This window comes from Siniperca chuatsi, linkage group LG8 (genome assembly GCF_020085105.1).
Source record: "Siniperca chuatsi isolate FFG_IHB_CAS linkage group LG8, ASM2008510v1, whole genome shotgun sequence".
Lineage (NCBI taxonomy): Eukaryota > Metazoa > Chordata > Actinopteri > Centrarchiformes > Sinipercidae > Siniperca > Siniperca chuatsi.
Window position 1 is genome coordinate 19,212,936 of NC_058049.1, and position 25,366 is coordinate 19,238,301.

The following is a 25,366-nucleotide window of genomic DNA, read 5'->3' on the forward strand; positions in this document are numbered from 1 at the left end:
AAATGTAGATTAATTAGAAAGTTACAATCTTGTACACGAATATGTGACTTAAAGAAGTAAAACCACTTGCTCATTCCTCTCAGGTGATCCCAGCTGTTGGTGATAAGAGCCAACACTGCTTTGTTTTCCTCCACTAGCACTAGGTGAAAAAGCCAATTGTTTTCCACTATTTTCTCTCAGCAGTTTGTAAAAATGATGGTTGTAGCTGTTTAGCTAGAGGAAGGGGCATTTTTACTGATGCGATGACATGTTTGCTTAAACAATCATGATCAACAGCACTGCTAGCTCCACCTGACCATTGCTGGATCTCAGATTTACTATCATCTCCAGGCTACAATATATAAACACTTCAGATCCTGCAAAGCACGTGGTGTGGCTTGTTAGCCTCTGACCATGGAAATGGACCAGTAGTGATTAAGTGAGTGAGAAAACAAGAGGTTTCTGCACAGCGCAGCTTATGGCACACCATTGAAAATCAATAACAGTGCTTCCATTAATTGTATGTAGTGTTATGCTAACTGGTCGGGACTATTTATGGCAATGCACTTGGCTGTGAATGCCAGTCCTTTAGAGTCATATAACCTGTCAGAAATGCTCATGAGGGCAGACTCTGGAGAAGATGCAGGTGCAGGTGGAGAATGGATTTATTGTGAAGAAAGGAGTGTGCAGTTCTCGTGGCAGGATGACTTGTGTCTGAGGAGCCAGAGTTGCAGGATGCTGGCAAGTCTGGTGCAGTGAGACTGGCTAGTGCGTGCCCCCAAAACAGAACAGGTTGTTCTTTGTCTAGAACATCCTTCTAAACCTCACCGCCTTGGGAGAACCTACCTGGAGCTCAGATCACTCTAGATGGCTTAACTCATGAGATCCCTGCAACACATAAACCTTTCCACTACAATAAGGTGGCGACCCTGAAAAAGGATGCATCACAGAGACACTGTATCACTAATGGGGGCAAGACGAGAGCACAACGGGGGAGGGGAGGGAGCGAGATGAGGGTGTGCGGACATATCTGTCGTTGAAGCATGGGCTTGCTCAAAGCTCAACCTAATAAGCAGAGGACAGCTGAGCAGAGAGAAAGAGGCTGCCAGATCTGGTCCCCTAGGATAGGTTCTGTGTCAGTACTGGCCCAAATTAAGAGGGAGTGCAGAGAAAACTGGGCCTCGACAAGGGCTGGAACTCCTACTGGCTACCATTCAGTGTGGGAGATTGCACCACTCACCCTGCAGCACTTACCCACAATACTGCTGTCCATCTGTTGATTCACTTATCAGGAAGCAGTGTTGTGTCTGTGTGCATGCTTGTGTGTCTGCATGCGTGCGTGTGGGTTTGCCTGTGTGTTTGTGTGTGTGTGTTGCTGAGAATGGATGCTTATACCTTGGGAGAGGTGTCTGTACCAGGACAGATAGGGAGGGAATAGAATTAAAAAGGATGAGGCAAATCCCACCAGTGACTAGATCTCTCATTCAAACAGCAATTGTGCTTAAGAGCTGAGTACGTGAGCACTGTCATGTTGTCCTCTGAGTGAAAGGTTTGCACATACTGTAGCACCGTGCTTCACAAAGAGAGACGAATTCTCACGGCCAGAAAAAAACCCCAAAAACATACACAATTATCGTGTGTACGTACGCGTTGCATCTTGTGCTTGAACTGTCGTGTTGGTGATGAATTGTTTGCCGGTTCAGCATCAGTAACCTCGGAGAATGCTAATTTCTTACTGAGAGCAGTATTTAAACATATCCCACCATACGAATTGAATGAATACCCGTCAGCCAATCACAAACAAATATTTAACATAGCCATTACATAAGATTGGATAGAGCGTTCCCCTCCTGTCATCCAACAATTGTACTGAAATATTCAAAGTATTTACGGATGTTAAGAATGCTTGATTACCCAGCGGGAACACTTGAGAGTCAATCAGAATTTTTGAACAGCCATGCATGATAGGGTAGAAACGCAAAACACACCTGTAGCTCTGAATGTTAGTTTACACATTAATGGCTTCTGACTGAATGGAAGTTGCTCCTGCCTGACAATTTACGCTGCCCCACTAGAGTGCATGATGAATACACAAACAAATGGAAACATTATTTTTTGTTTTTTTGCCTCTCAAGAAATGTCATCAGATGCACACACTGAAAAAAAAATGTGATGTTCATTCTCCGAGGTGGTTGTTATAGATTTGTCACAGTGAAAAACATTCAGTTGATTGTGTAACTGTTTATTTTCTTTTACCTTTGGCCGCCTCAGATAGCAATTTCAATGAACAGCATATAGGTTTTGTGCAGCTAGTCGAAAGGATTTTTATTCCTCAAAAGTGGACCTTCTGGGTCAATCTTGTATTAAAATGTGTTCTCTCTCTCTCTCTCTTTATATATATATATACTGTAACACATTTGCCTTTTTGTTTAGATTATCTCCTCATTACATCTAATTTATCATCCAAATTATGTGAAGATACCAAGTATGTAGCTGTAACTGACATCATGGCATCAACAAAAACAAACGTTGGGGGTTTAAGGTCATTGAAAGTGAAACTGTATTCACTTTTCACTCGAGGCAGAAAGAGTTGTCTTTTTCAGCTCTTTTTCGTAGGAGGCAACAGAAGTGGCGACAGGCAGCAGTACCGCTCACAGCTGCTGTGAATGCTGCAGTGAGACGTTCACTGTGGATGAGGGAACAGAGCGATAACTGGTGGGAGCTCTTGGTGGGAGCTGGAGACCTTCGGTGAATGGTGTGACGTTTCTATCGTTCGGCTGCCACTTTCCTGCCAACACAAACACACATTGTACCGCTTGCATTTACGCCTGCGGGATTTTTGCTGACATCCTGTCACAATGCAGGCCACTATTACCAGATCCGTTCACTTTCTGATTCAATGCATGCTGTCTTTTTGTGCATTGTGTATTAATATGCATTTCTCTTATTCAGATGCAGATCCAGATGCAGATAATGAATGTTGATACCAGGTGTAAATGGGACTTTATATTGTGATCATTAGGAATTGCTATCATTTAGGGCTGCAAGTGAAATGTTTTTCCATCATTGATTACTCCACCGATTAGTTTCTCAATTAAATGGGCACCCCAGTGCACTCCAGCACTTCCACAAAGTTGAAGGACTCAAAATAGACAGATTGAAAAAATGATTTTAAAAATTGAAGCAGCAGAAAAGATATCCTGACTTTTAGTCCTTGGTGTGGGTCACACTCTAAAAACACTGAATCCTACACTTCCCATAATGCAATATGATAGTGTCTTTCATTAGATCCTTCCAACCTGGTAAATACCCATATCTTTCAAACTCCACATCCCAATTTTGTAACACAGGATTTCTGTTATAATTGTAGTCTTCAAACCCAAGCCAAGATAACCCTGATGACAACATTAGTGTTATTTTTTCAGACTTTGGAAGTCTCCCTCCAAATCCCCAGAAGGTATTATGCTGGCTAAGTAATACCCCTAATGACCAGTCAACTGAACTTTCTGTGTAAAATTGGTGGAATGCCCCTTTAATTGACAAATTGTTTGGTTTATAAAATGTCATAGTGAAACATTCCCATCTCAATTTCCTTAAGCCCCAGGTGACATCATCATATTGCTTGTTTTGTCTGACCAACAGTCCAAACCCCAAAGAGATTCAGTTTACTGTCACAAAAGACAAAGAAAGGCAACAATTCCATCCAATACAGAAGCATTTTTGTATTTTATTCAGCATTTTTGCTTTAAAAAATGACTTAAATGATTAATTGATTATCAAAGTAGTTGCCAATTCATTTTCTGTTGATTGACTAATCAATTAATTGACTTATCATTTAAGATCTAGTATAATTTGGAACGTTTCGATACTAGTGCCAATACAAAACCTAAGTTGAAGTGAACACCAAACCATGACTTTTTTTGATGCCATACCTTGAGAAATAAAAACATATTTTTCTAGAAACCCCATCATTTAAGAAAAGATGCAAACGTTCTCAATTGTTCAGTGTCTAAACACAAGCAGCTGTAACTTGCCTACATATAATATTTAATTAAAAAAATAATTTAAATCAGGAACTATCTGATCAAAGAATAATGCAGGTACAATTATAATTCTATCGATCAATTAGTCAATCATCAGAAAATTAATCAGCAAATACTTTGATAATTATTGAAGAAAATAAACTTGTCATATATGATAGTTAAGTGAATATTTTGGGGTTTTGGACTGATGGTCAAATAAAACAACAACAACAACTTGAATACATCACCTTGGGCTGTGGGTAATTATAATGTCATTTTTGACTGTTTTCTGACATATTGTTAATAAACAAAATGATTATTTGTTTAATTAAGGAAATAATTGTCAGATCGATAATGAAAATGAAGACCACAAATCTGACCAGACAGAATATTTCAGTAATTATTTATACTTATTCTTATGGCTATTGTTATATACAGTATTTATATATTATTATTAATATTTTCTACAGGATATGCAGTACTGTAAATGCCTTGTCAAGTGCATTAAGGTCACAACCCTTATTGGCTATTAGTGGTGGCTCAAACAACCCAATTGATCGATTACTACCTAAAGTCATGAGTAACACATTTGTGAATATGCATACACACATTTTGCTGAATAATGTCTTAACACTCGTGTCCTCTTGCCCTCTGCTGTCCCTGCAGTTTGTTCCCAGTTCTCCCGCGGAGTGTACGCCATCTTCGGATTCTACGACAAGAAGTCCATGAACACCTTGACCTCGTTCTGCGGTGCTCTGCACACCTCTTTTGTCACACCCAGTTACCCCACCGATAATGAGGTGCAGTTTGTCATCCAGATGCGGCCCGCCCTCCGAGGTGCTGTCCTCAGCCTGCTCTCTCACTACAAGTGGCAGAAGTTTGTCTACCTGTATGACACAGACCGAGGTAGGTGACAGCGCGGGCCTTGAGTCAGGACTTAAAGCTTGAATTACAGCTTGGAATCACAGGAAATGTAACAGTGACTCAGAATAGCAGTTGCACACCAGGGTTAGCAGAGGATAGATTTACCCTGTAATACTTTATGAAAGCCCTGTAAATGCTTGAACTGTTAACACTGCACAATTTCATACAGTAGTTTGGTGTTATGTAAATGTGAAATATATTCACTAGCAGCTTGTAACACTTGTAATAACACACTTTACACTTTAAGAAACAGCGCGTCTTATGAGCTATAACCTTTGGATTCTTCTAACAGTTGGCTGGTTGGTGTCATTTAATCTTCTGTTTAATCATGTTGTTGATATTGGCTCGTCTTTCATCTGAAATGAGGTATGTCACAGCTACTACTGGGGGCTGCTTATTGTGTTGCATCAATGAGGGTTTTTGTGAAGTTCCCAGATTGCATTGCCTTGCTGACAATAGATGCTGGTTTAATGCAGCAGCGCACCGTGTGTATGACGACCTGTCAACATGGCAAAGTGTTCATTTCTGGGTGTTCTAATGTCAAATGAGCTCATTATCCCTCGATAGAATAATGATCCCATCCTCCTACAGTAACTTCAATTTGTTCAAACAGCACCTGGGCAGGATATGTTCAGGATATGACAGACAAAGACACAATATGTCTTCCTCTTTGTGAGGGTGCCAAAATGGGAGGCTACCTATTCCTCCTGCACTGTACATAGCAGTTTGGATTTGCTATGTTTATTTGCTCATTATAGAAAGGTCCTGACCTCCAGATATGCTTCAAGTAACCGGTCTAAACTGCAGTGTGGTCTCTGCTCTCTGTATGGTTCTTTTTTCTGCTGCAGCCTCAAGCCCCCACCTCTCTGTGTCTTTCGTTGAGGCAGACTATGAAGTGTGATTTAGTGCAGAGTCCTCTGTCTTTGGGTCTCCAGGTCTGTAGGGTCCAGAGCCGAGGGCCTTAATCCTCCACACAGCCTGCAGATAATATGTGGTTAATTAGGGTCACTCTGACTAGAACACTCATTGAATCTTCCCTGCGGATGCTAGCAACCCACACGTCCTTCAGCACAACCAATAATGCCCAGCTACCCGTCCCCATCCCTCTGCTTTTCCTCTTCTGTCTGGCAAGTGAGACTGTCTGGGGCACAGTTGGACACATAGCGGAGGTGGGGAAAAGAACAAAAACAGAAGAGGTGTTAGAAAGACAAAGACAAATAGACATATACTTTAAAGAGAGAAAAGCGGGACAGAGGGCAAAAGAGAGTGGGAAAGTGAGAAGGAGGGGGAAACAAAACACCAATTCAGTCCAGCAATTAAGGCAACAGCAGGCGTGTGATTTGCAGCATGTTACCTGTGTACAGACAATTCCTGGTGTCCTGTACATCCCCATGCTGAGGCCCATACCAAGCCACTTTTACCTCTCTCCTTACTGCCAGTGGTGTAAGACGATCCCTTATTAGAGGGGGGACATTGGCCCCAGGAGGGGATTAAAGTCGTTTATTGATGCACTCCATCCAGCACTTTGGGCGGCTTTGACACTTGGCTCATCAAGCAGACAGATGTGTCAGAGAGCCTCTACCTCCGCTTATCAGGTAGTGCAGCTCCCCTGGCAATATGGACACTGACTGCTGGCTAAACCAGGAGGAGTGACAAGGGAAAATAGTCTTCAAGGGTGTATGTTTTTTTTACCCTCTGGCTCTGAAGCAAAAGGAAAATTGACAGACAACTGCTTTTATCTGTATTATTTTGAGTTATTTATTTATTTTAATGGTTCCTAACTTCTTTTGTCTGACGTACACCCACAACCCTGTCAGATTAAGTACCCCTTCATTGACCCCGCCCGTCACGTTTAAAATGTTTTCATTAAAGTGGATGTTAAGTTACGACACATAAATATATATATATATATATATATATATATATATATATATATATATGCTTATCAATTAAATTTAGCTAATCATTTCAACTGTTCATCTATTACTTTAAGCCAAATATTTTCAAAATTACTTTTATTTAACTATTTAAACAGTTTACCCATTACTTTTAGATAACTATTTCGACTTCTCTGCATGCTTGCTAAATACTTTTCATGCACTCTCAACACGTTTAATTACTGACTCATGTTGGTGGGAGCTGTTTACTGTGCAGTTACCTAATCGTAGCAAGTAGTTTACTGGTCATTGTGACAATAAATTTACTAAAGTTCAGCATCACACCAATTTATAATTATTTTTAGATTTTTATTTTCCTCCGAAACACAAATATATGGATATATATTTGAAATCAACTCATCATTCCAATTTCTTTCAAATTAGTTGAGCTACTCCACAATATTTCCACGTACCCATGCACGACTGCAGAAGTATACCCTGGGGTACAAGTGCCCCTGGTTGGTTTAATCCTTTTGGCGATGCTGCTTTGGTTCACCTAATTGAGAGTCAAAGAACTATCATTGTCTTGCAGTCCAATGTGTTATTGCTCTACTGTGATTTTCTTGTGTTAGCATTGTCTGAAAAAGAGAACTGATATGTTGAGAAAGCCCGCTTAGTGATGTCTGACCTTAGATGTAAATAATCTTTACACAAATGAAAATCAAAAAGGTAACAAAACAATACATGCCTGTAAGCAGATGGTTGTGATGGATTTCAAATGTTGCTGTAGATAAACAGTGAATGAACAAATAAACCTAAATGACAAATGACCTCTACTCATGATGTGCTACACAAAGCATCTGTTGCGATGTATTATTTTCTTGAGCGCTTTTTTCCCTTTTAATTTGTGTTTGATAAAAGCATTGATCATCCACAATACTGGAAGCAACTTTGCAATTACCGTATTCTCCAAACTCTCCCATTAGGGACTGAAAACACAGCGCATTCACTAGATGAGTTCCACCAAGAGGTTTTATTCAGTCAATAGAAAAGATTAATTACAACACACTATTCATTTGGCTCTGTTATTGGGCTGGCAAAAAATGCTTTTAGGCCTTAGTGCAGTGCTTTCATTCGGAGAGTGATGGTCCATATGCTTCAGGCTCGGATGCATTGGTGGGAAATGGAGGTAGATTTGTACTCTTAATGCCAATATCAGGGCAGATGTTTGAAAGCAGACGTTATGATGAAGGAACTGCACTGGAAGCAAATGGAACCTCCGTAGGCAGTGTTATACCAGTTTAATGAGTGGCTATTCTTCTTTTATCTGATGTAATATATTGACACTGGGTACCTTATGTGTGTGTGTGTGTGTGTGTGTGTGTGTGTGTGTGTGTGTGTTAATGCATGTGTGGGTAGAAAGAGATGAAAGATCCAAACAGATATCACCACTCGATCTTTTGAATCACCCCAAAACATCACATATGGCTGACTTGGAAAAACTGACAATCCCTGCAGCACTCCTTCAACCAAATCCTCCGTTTTCCCAAGTCTTAGCTCTCCAAGAGTCACTATTGTTTTTTCCTGTCCTTTCAGTTTGCATCTGCAGACGAATTTCCCCTTAAAAATCTCTAGCTATATAGGGTGAAGGTAGATGGATCTTGCCCTTCTCTTCTGGCGGTCAGGTATGGGCAGATAATTGCCAGGTCTGTGCAGCAGAGACAGATGATTACAGGCTTTATTGTCTCTCCCAGGCACAATCAACCCTGATTCAGCAATCTCACCTCTACTAGATGTATGAATCGCTCTCTCTCTTTCTCACACCCCTCTATACCTCTTCCTTATATGCTTTTAGCTATGTCCTATGTCCCTTCTACCTGAGTGTCTACCGCTAGCTGTGATTTCAGTTGTACAGCAGTCACAACCTTTCCTTCCTCAAACGCTACAAAGTGATCAGGAAAAGATTAATTATGAACCACAAGTGGTTTGTCAGCATGTACAGTATGCAGTTTACAATGATAATAGTGGCATTCAAACACAGGTAGACAAAAGCAGGCTTCTCATTTCTACCCAGCGACCATCAGTTTTGCCGGCTGTAATGACAGCTGTCTCTGGCAGATTTTATCAGCTGTAGCTAGCTAGCTGAATTGGTTGAAAACACTGTAAGAAGCGGTCAGAAATACTGAAGGTACATGATGGCTACATATATGATATTGACCTGAAAGTCTGAAGCTGAAGCTAACATGTCCCAGGCAAAAAGTCAGCATCTTCAGCAGCTGATCCATGTAGACAACATGGAAATAAAGAAGTGTAGTAGTTAATAGGAAAAATTTTATTAAATCATTTCATTCAGTTATTTTATTCAAACACTGTTTGGCTGCTTAACTTACATACTTCATGTTCATGTTTTCAAACGGTATGCTTTCACTTTTAAAGTTACATGAGAAAAGCCTTTTAGGATGAAGACTAACCAATGTGTTTGGCAAACATCTGAGGTAATGTTGCTGGGGTTGCTGGATTGTAAATCCAATAAAGAGACAGGACAGATCTGCTAATGTTACCTTAAACTGTGATAGCATCCTGGACCAGCTTCCACTGGGTGGATAAATGCAACATAGTGGATGTGCCTTTCGTGAGTCATTTTTTTGGTGTAACCTACAACCCCACAAACTAAGGCTGTGTTTAGACTGACATCAGCCCTGTTACTGTAGGTAGTAAGCTAGTTAGCCAAATATGCTAACGTTTGCATCTTATGTTAAAACAGATAATCCATTCCTTACTCATTTTCTGTTGTTTTTTTAGTTTTGGAAAGGCAGTAATAGGACGCCACCATCCAAACACTTTAAATGCAGAGTATTCAAAATGTATGAGCATGACAACCCTGCTGTGCCTAGTTACAGATCCTAAGCTGTGATTGGACAAGCAAAGGGTCAACTGTATGTCTGCCCTTCCTTTATCGCTGCTGTCTCACTCCGCTCCATTGGTGTCTAGATCGCTCCCTTGCCTCTTGGCATTATTTTTTATTTTGTCAGTTTTGAGAAAATCCAGTTCACCTTGAACTGAACAGCAAGACAAAAAAATTAAACAATGTGAATTAAGATGTAAATATGACTGATTGAGTCCTCTAATAGTGTGAAAGCACTTATATATTCCATTGACATTTTGTGAATACCGATCTGCAGAGAGCAATGCCAGTGATCTTTTGTGGTAAGACCTGAAGCTGCCACCTCTTTATATCCATGATGGTGTTGTAAGACACAGGATTTTAGCCTGTCTATTAATATCCATTGCCACACCAAGGTGTTGATGACATACTAAGAAGGCCTCCTGTCTTCTCTCTTCATCGTTTCCTCTACCAATCAATATTCTGAATGTGATATAGTTAGGAGGAAAACGATCTAACACGTTGCTGCTGCTCAGAAAGCACAGAGCTATTTACTTTTATCATTTAACTGCTGACAGTTGAAACTACAGTTGAAATAGTGTTCGATGTCGTAGCCTCATTGTAGCACCAGGAAGTCAAATGTTCTTTGAACAAAAATCTGCCAGGTGGAAGCTGTATTCCAGCCTTCAGTCAACCTCCAGGGAACTTTTTTCATTCACTTTGTCAATATTTGCAATGACCCCCAACTGCAGCAGAGTCAGTTCAGCAAACCCATCTGGAACAATAAGGCACAGTATTGATCATTAGAGGTTGCTGCAGTATTTGTAACCACAAAGGGAACAACTTATTATTAAAACATGCAAATATGTGCAAATTCTGACCTCCGTGTATGCAGGCATTTATACAGTATCTCTTTGAGTCAATTGTCTGTCACATTTATTGTTAAAGATCTTAAAAATTTCAATATTGAATTAAAATGTAACAACCTATCGCATAAAAAAAGAAAATCTCACAGGAAGAAGTTGAACTACACCAAAAGTGTCCTCAAGAGAAATATATTTACTTTCTAAAAAAAGTTACTTGCTCCGTCATTATAACTCAGGCGGCTGTCTCTCAGACAACCGTCTACACTTAAACCTAAATCAAACAAGCCAAATTGGGTTTCTCACAGTGGAAGCAATGATACGATTCTGTTGTTTTAAACAAACATACAGTGATTAAAAAAATAGTTTTTCCTTCATAAAAACAAATGATATAAAATTATGAAAATATGTGGTTCCATTCTTTTTACAGTCAAATATATGGCAGTGGTAGTTAAAGCTAGGTTTTTCTGTCTTGAAATGTGCTCCAAAGCAACTCAACCCCAACTCAAAATGATCAAGTAACAATCAAAAAGTAATAAAGTACTAAAATAAAGACATTTAAGATCCCCAGCCCAAGCACTTACAGATTGTGTACATAAAATACAAGTTTAGTAACTGCACTAAAGGTACAGGTTGTTGATGAACTGGATAACAAAGTGAGACTGATAGTAAGAGACTGATCAACTTAGTGTAAAAAATTTACAGCATGCAATTCTAAGCAAAAAGCCACTCAGTGACTATAAAAGAAAGTTCCTATTGTGTATTGAGAGTCTGTTGGCTCAGTCAGAAGATCTTAACTGCATGTGACAGAAATGACTGAGTGGAACCAGTGTGACGCCGACAGGACATGCTGCCTGTGTGATGTGGCTTGTATAGCATTTGAGTCACAGTAAGTAACCGTGTAGCCAATATCTCAAACAGTAGAATTGATTTGAGCTTTTCAGCATGCTCAGAGCAACTGATACATTAGACTTTATTACTATTTTGAAAGGCTAATGTGCAACTAACGTGAATCCCTCAATACAGTCCTGACCCACTCATTCAAGCATGTAACATTATGTTTGTGGGTTGTCCATCCGTCTGTTCCATTCTCGTGAACACGATATCGCAGGAACGCCTTGAGGGAATATCTTTAAGTTTGGCACAAACATTAGAATTTGGTGGTCAAAGGTCAAGGTCACTGTGACCTCATAAAAACATGTTTTTGGCCATAACCCAACAATTGATGACCATATTTCTCAGTTGGTCGGTCAATGAATTGGTGACACTTTTGACTTAAAGGTCAAGGTCAGTGTGACCTCAAAAGGACCTTGACAAACAGGTTTTTGGCCATAACTCAAGAATTGAGAATTTCACACAGATGTTTAATCGGATACAACGATGAAGTGATGACATTTTTTTATCCCAAAGGTCAACTTCACTGTGACATCATAATGTCCTGGAAAAACACAAAAGGGAGATTGTGATCACATTTCACAGTTGGTCGGACACTGAACAGGTGACACTTTTGACTCAAAGGTCATTGTGACTTTAAAATAGGTTTTTAGCCATAATTTAAGAATGAATCGGGCGATTCCAGATTTCACACACATGCTGACTGGGATGACACAATGAGTAAACAATAACTAGCACAGTACGGACTTTCCTCCATCTCTTCCATTCTGCCTTTCACTTCCTGCCTCATTCTGAATTTCGAGCATCATTGGAATCACGTTACTGCAAACAACATATCGTAGTGCTCCTAGCTAATCGTGATCCTGTGAGTGAGTGAGTTTCACCTACAGCTCATAGAGAGGCTTCACATCTAAAAATGCAAGGAGAAAACAAAAGCACCACATTTTGTGTAGCTGTACAGTATAAGAATCCATCTTTACATAGTAATCAAGTACATGTGTACCTGTTTAGCCAATACATCTATGATAATCCTTCATTAATCAGTTGAACAATATATAGTCACTGGAATCATACATACAGTAGCTATGTATCATTAATATAGTGATAACTTCCATTTAGCCAAAAAATACACTTTATACCTTTTACTCAATTCCTTCCAAGTATTCACTGCATATATTAAACGAGTCTGGACAGACATGGATGTAAACTGCAACTTGGCTGGTTAGCGGGGTGGTAATTCTATTTTTTCCCTTCCTTGGCTTGTTATTTCAATTTCAATCTATTGATTAAACCGTTTTAATACCGGCCCTGAAGACATGCATCTTGTCTGTGTGTAGAGTTATATTTTTTTATAAGTGTTTTTTTTTAATGAACAGCGCAGACCAAATTAAAGTCTCCTTATATGCTTTTAGCTTTCTCTTATGTACCTTCTTCCTGAGTGCCTTTTAGCTAGCTGTGACTGTAGTAGTACAGCAGTCACCTTTCCTTCCTTAAATGCTGCAAAGTGGTCAAGAAACGATGAATTATGAGTCCATATTAAATATAAGCATACAGAAATTCTGAAGGATGTGGATCATGTATATTTTTAAGTATGAGTTTTGGGCAAATTTACTAAATTACATGGAAAATAAAATGATTTGCAAGCATGCAAAAACATAAAAGTCATCTATCTGATTGATAATATTCTGGTTGCATTAATCAAAGACCACTTGGCTTTGAAAAACCTTCATAATTCACCACACAGACACTGTTGATTAGTTGTTATACAGGCACACAAGATAACTCCAGCCTGGCACAATTGGCAGAGTGATGTGCCAACAGGGCCAAGAGGCTTGTGAATGGGAGGATTGGATGGCTGCACATAGTTAGCCTCATTTTTTCTAGTTCCTGCCAAGCTACTGTAGATAGAAAAATAGAAAGACAGATATGGGGATGGTGGGGCAACCAGGCAGAGTCAGACACACTGTAACTAAAGTGAACCTTGCTCCCTATTCTTCAGCAATCCCTCTAATTGGCTATCCAGAGACAGTTGCCTTTGTTCCCTAATAGAGTCAAATAATTAATGCCTCCCACTGCTCTCCTGGATGCCTTTGATGGCAAACCAAATCAAGTCTGTCCTTTAATTTGACTGTAGTCGTTTGGCATTGCTCTTACTGTTGTAAACAACATAACAAATCAAGTGATGATACACTACCAAATGCACCAAGGATAGTCCAAACTCCGGTGATTAAACACATGAAGACAGGCTTGAAATGGCTATAAGAAGGTGTGGTGACATGTTTTCATGTACATTCCTGTAGTTTGCATTTTTTATCTTTTAACCACCATTAGTTTAACAGATGTCTGGCAAACCAAAGCAATATTTTTCTATGAAATACTACAAACCATCAGCCACCTTTTCCCTTTCAATTTGTTATACAAGTAATTTTTATGCCACTCTGAAACATTTCACACAAATAATGTCTAGTCAAGTGCAATATTGTCACCCACAATTGTTAATTTATACTCTCTGCTCACAATGTGAGATAATAAGTGTGAATGCCAGCTCCCCACTGCAACCATGTCTATATCATAGACTCCAGCTTGTTTCCTCAGCTTTGTGGTCTCATCACAGCCACTATAATGGCACATCAGCTGCACCCAGCTGAGACTTTATACACACACACATATGCCTCTTGTGCTTTAGTGGCCCTCTCCTTCACGCCAGCTTCATAACAACTAAATTATGCATGCATCAGGAGAATAAATCAGCTTGGACATGCTGACAAGTAAGGGCACATCGGAGAAGCGATGAAATGCACAAGAAAAATAATATTAAAGAAATATGGATGAAGCTATGCATCACTGGCATTTCTTCTCTCTTTTTATTTTGCACACATAAACTGGTATCACTGCCAAAGTGACATCCCAATATACAGATAGTCCAACCTGCAGTAACAAACTCTGTAATTCAGTAACCCCTTGAAAAACTACAAGTCAAGCACCTGTGCCTTTAAAAAAAAGTGATATGAGAGCCATCGTCTGTCACAATAAGCACACAATAAACCTCTATGCTCTCTCAGTGTCCTCTTTTAACTGAACCTGGAATAAAGCCATTTTACCACCTACCCACTGCTAGCTTCAGCAGCCATGAAATTACTGCTGGGAGCCTCTTTTTTCATTGTAACAAAATGTGCTGGCCTTTGCTTCAAGCAGGCATAGTAGAGGTTGATTGCTTTGATGTTACACTATGTCATAGGGCCAATTTGTTTGTAGAGACGACAAATAAAAGAGTAAAATAATATCTGGCCTTTTTTCATGAAAGGCAAGTCTCTCTTTTTGTCATTTTTTCTCCAGTTTCAGCCGATCAGCGCTTCATGCAGCGCTTGATCAATCCCTTCAGACACACACATACATATGTGTTTGCTAGCGCACATGCCCTTGCGTGCATATGTGCTGATATGTCACAGTATGCAGTGTGAGTGAGAGAGAGCCCTGGGAACAAAGACACGACAGGGAGAGATGGAGAAGCTCTGAAAAGTCTGTGGGTGGATTTTCACAGTGGAAAAGCGCTACTGTCCTCCCTCCTGCATGTATGCACTTCTAAAGATACAGACAGCATGCTGCTACTGTTTGATTTGACATGCGCTGTCTTTTTGATTAGGACAACACTTGGCAATGAAACTGTTTTGGTTATAGGCCTACTGTAAACACCACATCAAAGCTTTGGCTACACACTTTTGGGCTACTTTGACATTCACTTCACGGTGAATACTACATTTCTAGCATCGAGGTAAACGTTTAAAGCTTCCTTGTCCTGTGGGCAGGGAGAAGTGGAGGAGCTCACACTGGAGCGCCATAACATTATTTTCCTCCTCTAAATTACATAAGTTGAATAAATCTGTTTTTAAATCTATATTTTCTTTCTCTTTTGTCATGAGTAAAACACTTTCCTCAATTACAGTTACATCTCAGTTTCATCAACCATGGGACACTTATTGCACTTTGCCTATTTATTGTTTCTGTATATAGTTTGCTGGAGAAGTCAAGAGCACAGGTCATATAGTCCCAGCAAACCACAGCCTGTTTTATATAAATTGAGCCTTTGCCAGATGACTAATGAAAGGAAAAGCTTTCTTCCTCTCCCAGCCCAAGACTTTGATCTCCTCTGCACAAACACTGGAAGGATCCTCAGAGCCCTGTGAGCATACTTAGCCCAGAGGCAAACGCTCACCAGGCCCTAAATACTGTAAGTATTTATTTTGGCTTCCTCAAAAGACAATGGAGACAAAGCATCTCTGGGAATATTTATAAATTATAATATACATACAGTTAATGAAGAGTGAGAGATTAACAGTATTGACACATGTTTCATTAAGTTAAATCCAAGTTTCTTTTGAATATACCCAGTGCAGTCACAAGTCCAGGAGGCAGGGAGAATGTTGAATTAAGGTTTATATGATTTGATTTAGATCACAACATCAGGGCAGGTGGATCTTATCCAAAAGTTACAGACCGGCCCATTACCGACCTGATGTCTTATTCCATGTTACACACTATTAACATGATATAATGAAATGAAATGTTTTTATCCAAGTTTGCAAACTTCTATAGATCTTAATTAGTACCACTGTTTTCCAAAAACTGCCTCACAGCACTATCACTAATGAAAATACTGTAAATGTACCTGTATTCTGGCACAAAATAATGATACTATATATATATATATATATATATATATATATATATATATATATATATATATATATATATATATATATATATATATATATATAACTTTAGCATAGTCCACCAATAATATACTAATCAAATTGTACATAAAACTACTGCATGAACTTTAATGATATCAATTTACCAAATAAATATATGTGCTTTACTGGCTCTTACACTGCTCATCTTAACTGAATATGATACACTGTAATATAAGTACAAACAATCTGCATGGCTCAATACCGCTAAGTACGTGTTATACATGTGTTTAAAAATGCTGTATATTAATATGTTTACCCTTTAAGGAAATATTCTGTATAACAACATATGGTAGCAAGGAAATCGCTGTGGTATCTGCAGTTCACTTTCCGTCTTTCTCTGCAGGTGTTCAGTCCTAAATTTGGTATCAAGCCAACCCCACAATTATGAGTCAAAGCCATTACCTTGGTGGTTTCAATTCAGTTTCTGATGCCCTCTGAGACCCTGGACAGTGCTCAGTGGGGTGTTTCAGCCTGCCAGAAACCCTCATTTACCAGAGGATTGGCAAGTTAGAGGGCAGAGCAGCCATATTTACTGTTGGCTCAATGACCTCCACGTCTTTTTCATGTGTGTGCTTTTAGATGTTGATCCCTCAGAAATGAGTTCAGATTGTGTTTTTTGTGCCGTCCATTTCTCAGTCTTCTCAGGCTGTTAGCTGGTAGAGTCGTTTGCTTGTGTTTCCCTTTATTTATCGTGTACTGTAATGTAGTTGATGGTGTCTTATTACTTACATTTCATTATTTGATTAGATTAGTAGATTAGTTTTTGTAACGATGATACAGTGTAATGATACAGTGTAATATAAACAAGTGTTATAGTTGTAGCTCTAAAGCTGATTTGTGGCTAATGCCAAGGTGTACGCTTGGAGAAATTTGCATTATGGTTACTCTGATTTGCCTATAGTTAGCTCGGATCGGCTGTGAGATATGAAAGAGGGTTTGTGAGTGAGAGAGAGAGAGATGGAGGCGTGTGACACTCTGCACCGTACCCTAATGAGAGGCAGGGAACCAAAGGAGCTGGGCAATGAGATTAGATGCAACTCAATTCAATTACTGCTGAGCCGCCACGGGTGACGCTTCAAAACTCATCCTGTTAAGATCCGGTTCACAGACGAAGAAGAGGACTGCAGATCTCTCTCAGCTGCTGTATGCTACGCTGCCACAACATCTCATTCGCAACAGCTCTGATTTATAAGCACACGGGGCGTCATTAGGCTCCGTCGGGATTTGATAGCAGACTCTGCAATGTTCTGATATAGATTTAAAGGGAAGTGCAGAAATAATTGAGTTTTCACCCATCATAGCTGTTTATACACTGCTCCAAAAACTACAGAGTTGTTTCAAGTGTGCGTTTGAGATTAAGGAGAAACTTAGCATCCCGTTTTAGCCTGAACACTTCACATGATCAAAAAATACATTCAGACCTGGACACACACCCGCACAACCCCACAACCACTGGCACTCCCACTCCCACTCCCACTCCCCTCTCAGCTCTCTAAGATACTTTCTGCAAATATTAAAGCTGCAGTAGGCAATTTGAACATACACAATGCAAAACCTTCCGCCTTTCTCTCTGCTGCCCCTTATCACTCCGCTAAGCCCCTCCCACCAAATGACATATGATGATAGCTGGCAACATTGCACAGAGGACTTGTTGTAGTGCTACTTACTTGTCAAGAAGGAATGGGGCAACCTCTGCATTGCTCTTTAACCCGGATGCGGATGCTCACAGACACGCATTTTTTTAAAGGAACACTTCAATTAAATGTTGGCAATGACATGCAATATCACAATTAGTTATTTCAACCAAAATTATAATGAAATAATATTGCCTACTGCAGGTTTAACTCTGCCTCCTTCAGTTGAAGCCTGTAAGACTGAAGCTAGAAGTAAGATACAGGTAAACATCTCTTTGGACCGAACACAGAGAAGGTGTTATGGGTAACCATAAGTCATGAAGCTCCAAAGGACAATGAACAATATAAGGCGTTTTCGGACCGGAGGAAATTTTATCATTTTAAGACGAGTTGGAGGACCTGCAAGAACTGGGAACGAATTCTTAGAATGCCGTTTTGAGGAACTTCAGAGTAGGTACAGCACAAGAGGAACCTTGAGTGACGTTAAGTGTACGTTGCAGAAGTGACGTTGCTATACAAACCGCCGGCCGGCTTACATCACTTCTGCGTTCCTATTGCCGATGCAAATACAAACAGAAAAAAAGCCCTTGAAGGTAAGTAGTTCCCGGGGGAGCTCCCCTATGGGCAGTTCCTCTCAGGGAGTCCCCAGAAAAGTTTGGTCCGACAACGCCTATGGACTAGGATGAGAATCAATTGATAGTATAATAAAGTAACTGTACATATAACTTACTAACTCTAAACAGTGGATTTAGTGTTAAGTTACTAAACATTTTGCAACCCACTGCTATCCCGTGTCCAAAACATTCATTGCAACTGCAATTATGCAATTATAAGCCCAGTACTGTTACTACTCATAACTTAAACACATTAACGGCCCACTCGTCTTAACCATGTACTGTACCTGTTTGCACTATTTACCACCTATTACCTAACTTACTTTAAATGATTCAAAAGTTTTATTTCACACACACATACACAAACAATGTGCATTGCAGGGTGGCATACTCCTAAGGCTGTGCTAAAAGACAAGTGTGCTATGAATAATAATGAATACAATAAAAATGAAAATAAGATTATATTAAAATTGTACAATTTTGCTCAGTAACTACCAGATAATGTAACTAAAGTAAGAACAAGTTATATGAATATGAACATACATGCTGTGTATACCATAGATATCAGTTCCTGTGTATCTTGAGTTAACATATATATACCAAATGTGTATAAATATTCATGTTGTACTGTGCTACACTGTTTTTTAATGTTTCTATGTTTACAGTACATACTGTGACTGGCGGCAGCAAGCATTACAGCATGTTAAAACTCTCCCTGTCTCAATGGCATGATTAGCTCCGAGGAGCATGATCAGCAGAAGCTGCTGTGGCTGCATCTGTACAGCGGGATTTATAGGTGGTGATAAGGAAATCTTGTTGTTGTCTTCCATAATTTATGTAGTTGACAGTATTACATTTTTAGATGCAACACAGCTGTGGGGCTCCTGAAGGCAGAGAGGTGAATGGGATTCATTGCTTTTCTCCATGTTGGAAATAAATATCACTAGCAAATGCATTTTGGGGGGTCTCCAATTCTGTTTAGGAGGTTGAATCCATTGATTGGCTGAAGCTAAAATGGACTCTGGTCCAAGAAAGGTGACTGGCAAATGTAAATCTATGCAGAGAAGCACGGAATAACAAAAGTATTTATTATTTTATACTTGCTGTTAGAGATGAAAAAGGAGCTGTCAGTCTTGTTGCTGCTGTCAAACTAAGTTGTGCTCAAAGGAGTTTATTCATTTTCGATTTTGAAGTCTAAATCACTAAAACATAAACTTTTCTGCTGACTGTAGAAAAAACAGGAGCAAAAGTAATCCATTTCTGGACAGACTATTTACCACCACCAGATTCCATCTCTTAATTTCCATACAAATGTAAAACTAGGCAGGCATGGAATCTTCTGTGAATCTTAAATGAATCCAATTGTTCCAACACAGGTCAGGGTTTGCCAGAGGCAGGAGGAGATGAGCGCAGCACAAATCAGCAATTTCAAAATAAAAGCCCTGTCTGATTCTAATCTGATTGACAGGACATTGTTTCCTTCTTTCACATAAGAGTTAGCATAATTCGTATTTTTCTTGCACATGAAATGGAAATTGGAAATGCTGATTTTTTTTTTTGACAGAACACTACAGATACTCACGTATGTGAAGCCCAAATCCCTAGAGCATTCCCCTGTGACACATGTTATTGTGTCTTTCAAGCAGCACAGGAATTAGTGATTGCACAGATATAGGCATCCCTGAAACAAAAATCCATGCTATCATTTTAACCCATATGCATGACTTGTTGTACACCCAATGTGATTACCGTATGTTAAATGGTTCACTGGCATTTTTACCTTTACCAGCCGTATTCTCGACAGATCCCAAACCCACAGAGACCACTTTCACCCAGTTAATCTGCATGACATCTCTTAATGTGAGAAGCTTTTATTGCTGGGAAGACTGCCATGCTGTCCAGCTGGCTTGTGGTTGGTGAGGTTCTGAGCATATGCCTGAGGAAAATGAATAATGCATTCATGTTATTCAAACCTTCTTTCTGTAACTTTTGCTTTAGGTAGGGGAGATGTGAGGAGGTATAGTACATGAGAGACTGCCGCTTGCTGTGCTCATCTAAAAATGATGATACTTCAGAAAAGCTTCCGATGTTTTCACTCAGAGAAAATAGTGGCTTTTGTCAAGGTAAAAATTCCAAGTACATTCGATTTTATTCCTTCAGAATACACTACCTTCATATTCCTATTTTCCCATGGTGTTTCACTTCAGATGTACAAGTGTTGCCAAACAGTTCTGCGACCCAGAAGCCACAAAGGAACTACACGTGCACCTCTACATGCCCTCAACATATCAACTGAAGTGTTGTGCTGCGAGGTACATTCATAAACTATAGGCTGAACTCCTTGGCAATGTGACCTGATAACTGGGTGGCCAGATAACCTTGAGGTCTGGCAGGCTGAAGTCTCCAGGCAGTATGCCATTGCTCCTCTGGACAGATGACACACTGTGCGTCGGTCTCCGCTTCTAGCTGTGCCGCACACCAAAAGATCATCTGTTAGAGTGCAGACGCACGTGGTGCAGCAGTCTCAGAGCATTTACAAATCAAGAAAAAAGGCTGCTTGACCATTCAGATGAAATGGAAAAGAAGGGAACTGCAAAAGCAGAGAAATGAAGAGTCACAAAGTGGTTTTCTTGTTGTAGCTGCTGTTGTTGTTTCTATGTTGGCTTTGTTGGCTGTCTGCAGCCGGTTCATAGAGATAAGATTGTACGGAGAAATGGCTCAGTAAAAAATATATGACAAATGTTTACTTTGCCCACTGCTGTTCAGACTGTGTCAGACAATTTGCATAATACCCAATCACATGCAACAATATTAATCGTCATATAAAATCTGTATATGTCTGAATGTGTGCCAGAATTTGCTGTTGCTGCAAGTTTCTTTTCCCTTTTCTGTATCACTTAACCCCATGACGTACGATGAAAAATGAATAGAGAAATGGAAAAGAAGCTTATTGTACATTCAGTTTGCAATTGCATTGTCCATGGCTTAATGAAATACCAGCAGTGTGCTTGATTTTCATTAATAACCTTCATGTTCATTCTTGCCCGTTGCACATTGGAGAAGAGTTAAGCCATTTTTATTTCAGCTTGTGCTACGTGCAATCTATCCCTCCAGAAATAGGACTACATTATTCACTCTGTGGTATGTGATTTGACCATAGTGTTACTGAGCACTCTGTTAAATGAAAATATTTCACGTGTGAATTAATCATTAGAAGGGCTCATTCTCCATTCTTCTGGTAGCATAATGATCTGTTTCTACCACTAGCCTGGATGAATCTTTCATTGTCTTTATCTTTAAATGAGTTGGCACAATCTTCCAAGGAGACACAGGCCACAATGTGTTTCACCACACTGTCAAATTTAACATGTGGCTGAGATAAATGCCATAATTTAATTGATGCCAAGCGCAATAACATGACCCACTGATCTTTTAATAATATGGAGATACAATTCCTGTCCTTTCACTTCATTATGATATTGCCTTCTCAATATGCAAATGTAAATTCACACAACACTTTCACACAAAGTCTAGACTCTAGACAATATTTTAGTGGGCCTGCAGACTTTGGAATGCTATTTTAGATTGTAATGAGATGGCCTTTAACCTTCAGATTCAAGCATAAACCTCTCTAGAATAAATTTGCAGCCCCTCAGTTCTTGCATAACTGTTACTGTGTGCCAGTCTCTTTTGTATCTAATCCTCTGGGTCTCTCTCTCTCTCTCTCTCTCTCTCTCTCTCTCTCTCTCTCTCTGCATCTCCCCCTTTCTCTAGGTTTCTCTATACTGCAGGCCATCATGGAGGCAGCAGTAGCTAACAACTGGCAGGTGACCGCTCGCTCTGTTAGCAGCACAACAGATGCAGCAGAGTTCAAGCGCATCATTGAGGAGATGGACAGGAGGCAGGAGAAGCGCTATGTGATTGACTGTGAGGTGGACAGGATCAACACCATATTAGAACAGGTGAGCATCAGACTCACTGTACATGCTGTAACACCTGTAGAATATATAACCAAACACCTACACTGTCCATCTAGCACTTATGTTGCTTCCAAATTTAGTCATATAATTGCCAAGCAGATTAGATTTACAAAACAACAAGTATTAAAGGGTCATTCCACCAATTTGACATGCCAAAGTCAATTTAGTAGTCATGTTGAATACTACTCAGCTGTGAAAACAGTTGCATCATATCTTCTGTCGCTCTGGAGGAGCTTTGTCACGTCTGAAATAATTACGCACTCTTCGTCATCTTGAGATGGGCTGTGAGACTACAGAATTTTAACAAAAACTAGGTGCGTGGAGTTTTAAAGATGGGGTCATTTACCAGGCAAGGATGATCTAACAAAAGATGCTCTTGAGTTGCATTATGGGAAATGCAGAAGGGACTAAAAGTCAATTTTGACAATTGTTTTTTAAAGGTGCTCTAATCAATATGTTTAGTATCAACAAAGGATAAAATGTCTACATATAATGTGAAAGGTGTCACTTGTAGTGATAAACTCACAGAGAAAAATCACCCGGCTCTGCAGTTCCCCTCAGCTCTACGGAGCATTTTAGCATCTTTTCACTCATTGTTTTGGTTTTAGGGCCCACAGCTTTACTATTTTGGTTCTAAGCTCTAAAACCCAACTATGCGTAGCGCATAGTAGTTTTAGTACCAGTCAGCATACTGACAAAGTTAGTGACTAGCTGGTGAACATAATGGAGCATTTACTAACTAAAGAGTCAGATTATTCACTCAGGAGTCGGTGGAGACCAAAACAGAGCTAAAAGAAGAGTAAGTATTGGACTCAGGTTGACTGAAACTTGACTCAAAATGAATGCTAATGTTGCACCATGGCTACTCCATGTGTAAATGCCACTGTTTGCATATCAACTTTTTAAGGTGATAATATGTCAACGTTTTCCCTGAAGTAGCCAAAAAAATCAGTTCATGTATGTTCAAATTTTTTCATGTGAGTCCCCAACTTTATGGAAGTGCAATATGAAATTGCTGGAGTTGCTCTTTAATTTGGGGAATCATTCAGTCTATAATTCAGTATCTTAGAATATAGAGGATGTTGTCAATTAAAATGTTAGTATCATGTGTACTAAGATCTTCTGTAAACCTTGGTGTGACGGCTTGTTTTGTATGTGAGTTTTTACAAGTAGCCGATATCTAATTTTGGAACTACACTGGTTTGTTTTTCCTGATACAAGTTCAGTTTGTAACCTCATTAAGATTTAACAGTGTGTTAAGTTGAATGTGAGGCACAGCAGTAATCTTACCTGTTTGGGGATCTCAGTTTGGCATTGTTTGGTTCCTATGTTTGAGGCCGGCTAGTTCGAAAATCAGTGTGTGTTGAAGCTACCCGATAGCCTGAGGATGAGAGGTCTGAGCGTGAGCAACTATTTGGAGAGACCACTGATGATGCATCCTTTTTAATCCTCTTCTAACAACCCCAAAGCCCCTCCGTTCTTCTATCACGTCCACTGCCTGAGGAGGAAATGAAAGGTCCACCAGTCCTTGTAGTAGGGGAAACACAATTACCATGAATAGATGAGTGGCTATTATGCCATGCCTCTCCTCTGTTCGCCTGCCTCGCTCCACCCTACACCCCTGTGCTTGTTGCTGCCTGTTTATAAGGCAATCAGCTCCTGAATTGGATTCTGCTCGTTAACATTCATTTAGATATTGGCTTCTCTCTGCCTCACAATATCCCCTCAACGACTGTTAGTTTCACTTGTTTTTTATGAATCTAATTTGATCCCAGAGTCATAGTTTAAAGCAGGATAGCTTTTAGTATTAATTTGCTGTGTCTAATTTAATTATTGTGCTGCAAATTTCCTCCCTTTACAATTCAGGGGCTATACTGAAATCTATTTCCTTTTTGTATTAAGAATATGTATCAGCTTTTAAGAAAAGCTTAGAATATTCATTGCAAATCACATAGAGGCATGTTAATGGTTGCGTCTTTAATTGCTTTTTTCCCCCTCTTGCAAACAATAATAAGGATGCAGGATAATAATAACAATAATCTGTTTGATGTTCTCCTGTTTCTGTCTTTGTTCCCATTAATTAATTATTCCTTTTTCTTGTAGAGGGAGCTCTTTCCCTTCCTCAACCTCTAGCTATCACCAACATACAATTTTCTGTCTAAACTTTGTTTTAGCGCAGAAGGGGACAATAAAGCTTTTATAACAGCTAACCTTCAAAGCAGCAGTGTGCTCAGTTTTGCCCCTTGTTTCAGTGACAACCTCAGCGTGGGATTTTTTTTTTTGTTGGAGCTAATTGAAATAATCTGGCTAACTCTGCCAATATGGATGAGTCACAGGCATTCAGTGAAGCTGCTGGACTTCACTCTGCAGCCACCCCCTATTGGGCCATACCATTATGCACTGAAACAGGGATGGACTGCCTCCCATGAGGGCAATCACACCAAAAATGGCACCCCCTGTCAGCTTTGTGGAAACCCGCTGCTTCTACCTGCTGTTGTAGTTCTATTAACCAATGATTGTAGACAGACAGAATTTCATCTCTGGAGGACAGGAGTGAGAGTTTGAACCTGCGTGCCGAGGCCAGTGTCTGTGTGTCGCAATGTCGACATGTCTCTTCAACCCATCAAGGTCACTGCTGTTGAGAGAGGATCATGAGGCAGGACAGATCCAGCTAGTTGATTGCTGGGGGAAATGGGAATCAGCTCAGTGGCTTAGTTTTATGATTTCAGTTTGAGTAATCCCACCGCAGAATGAATGTCTTTATACCAGGCAATGAAGTTCATGGAGTGTAGCGTTATCTCGAATAGGCAAGCGTTGAGGTCCACAATTTGGTACAATTGTTGCACACAAAGAAAACCCTCCATGCTGCTCTTAATTAGCACCACTTTTGATCCAGTCACCACTAATGCTTTGGTGCTGCTGGGCCTTGTTGCTCTACTAGTTC

At 39.8% G+C, this 25,366-nt stretch overlaps 1 protein-coding gene across 6 annotated transcripts in view; it reads left to right on the forward strand.

The window, feature by feature from the left end:
* LOC122880427 (glutamate receptor 3) overlaps positions 1 to 25,366 on the forward strand; it is an 81,110-nt gene that overhangs the window by 19,804 nt on the left and 35,940 nt on the right. For all 6 annotated transcript variants that reach the window (XR_006378932.1, XR_006378931.1, XM_044205553.1 and 3 more), the window contains exons 3-4: positions 4,668 to 4,907; positions 22,217 to 22,404. Coding sequence is in view for 4 of the 6 variants with exons in the window: in XM_044205553.1 (XP_044061488.1) it covers positions 4,668 to 4,907; positions 22,217 to 22,404 (428 nt within the window). In the remaining 2 variants the exon portion in view is untranslated. The remainder of the gene's footprint in view (positions 1 to 4,667; positions 4,908 to 22,216; positions 22,405 to 25,366) is intronic.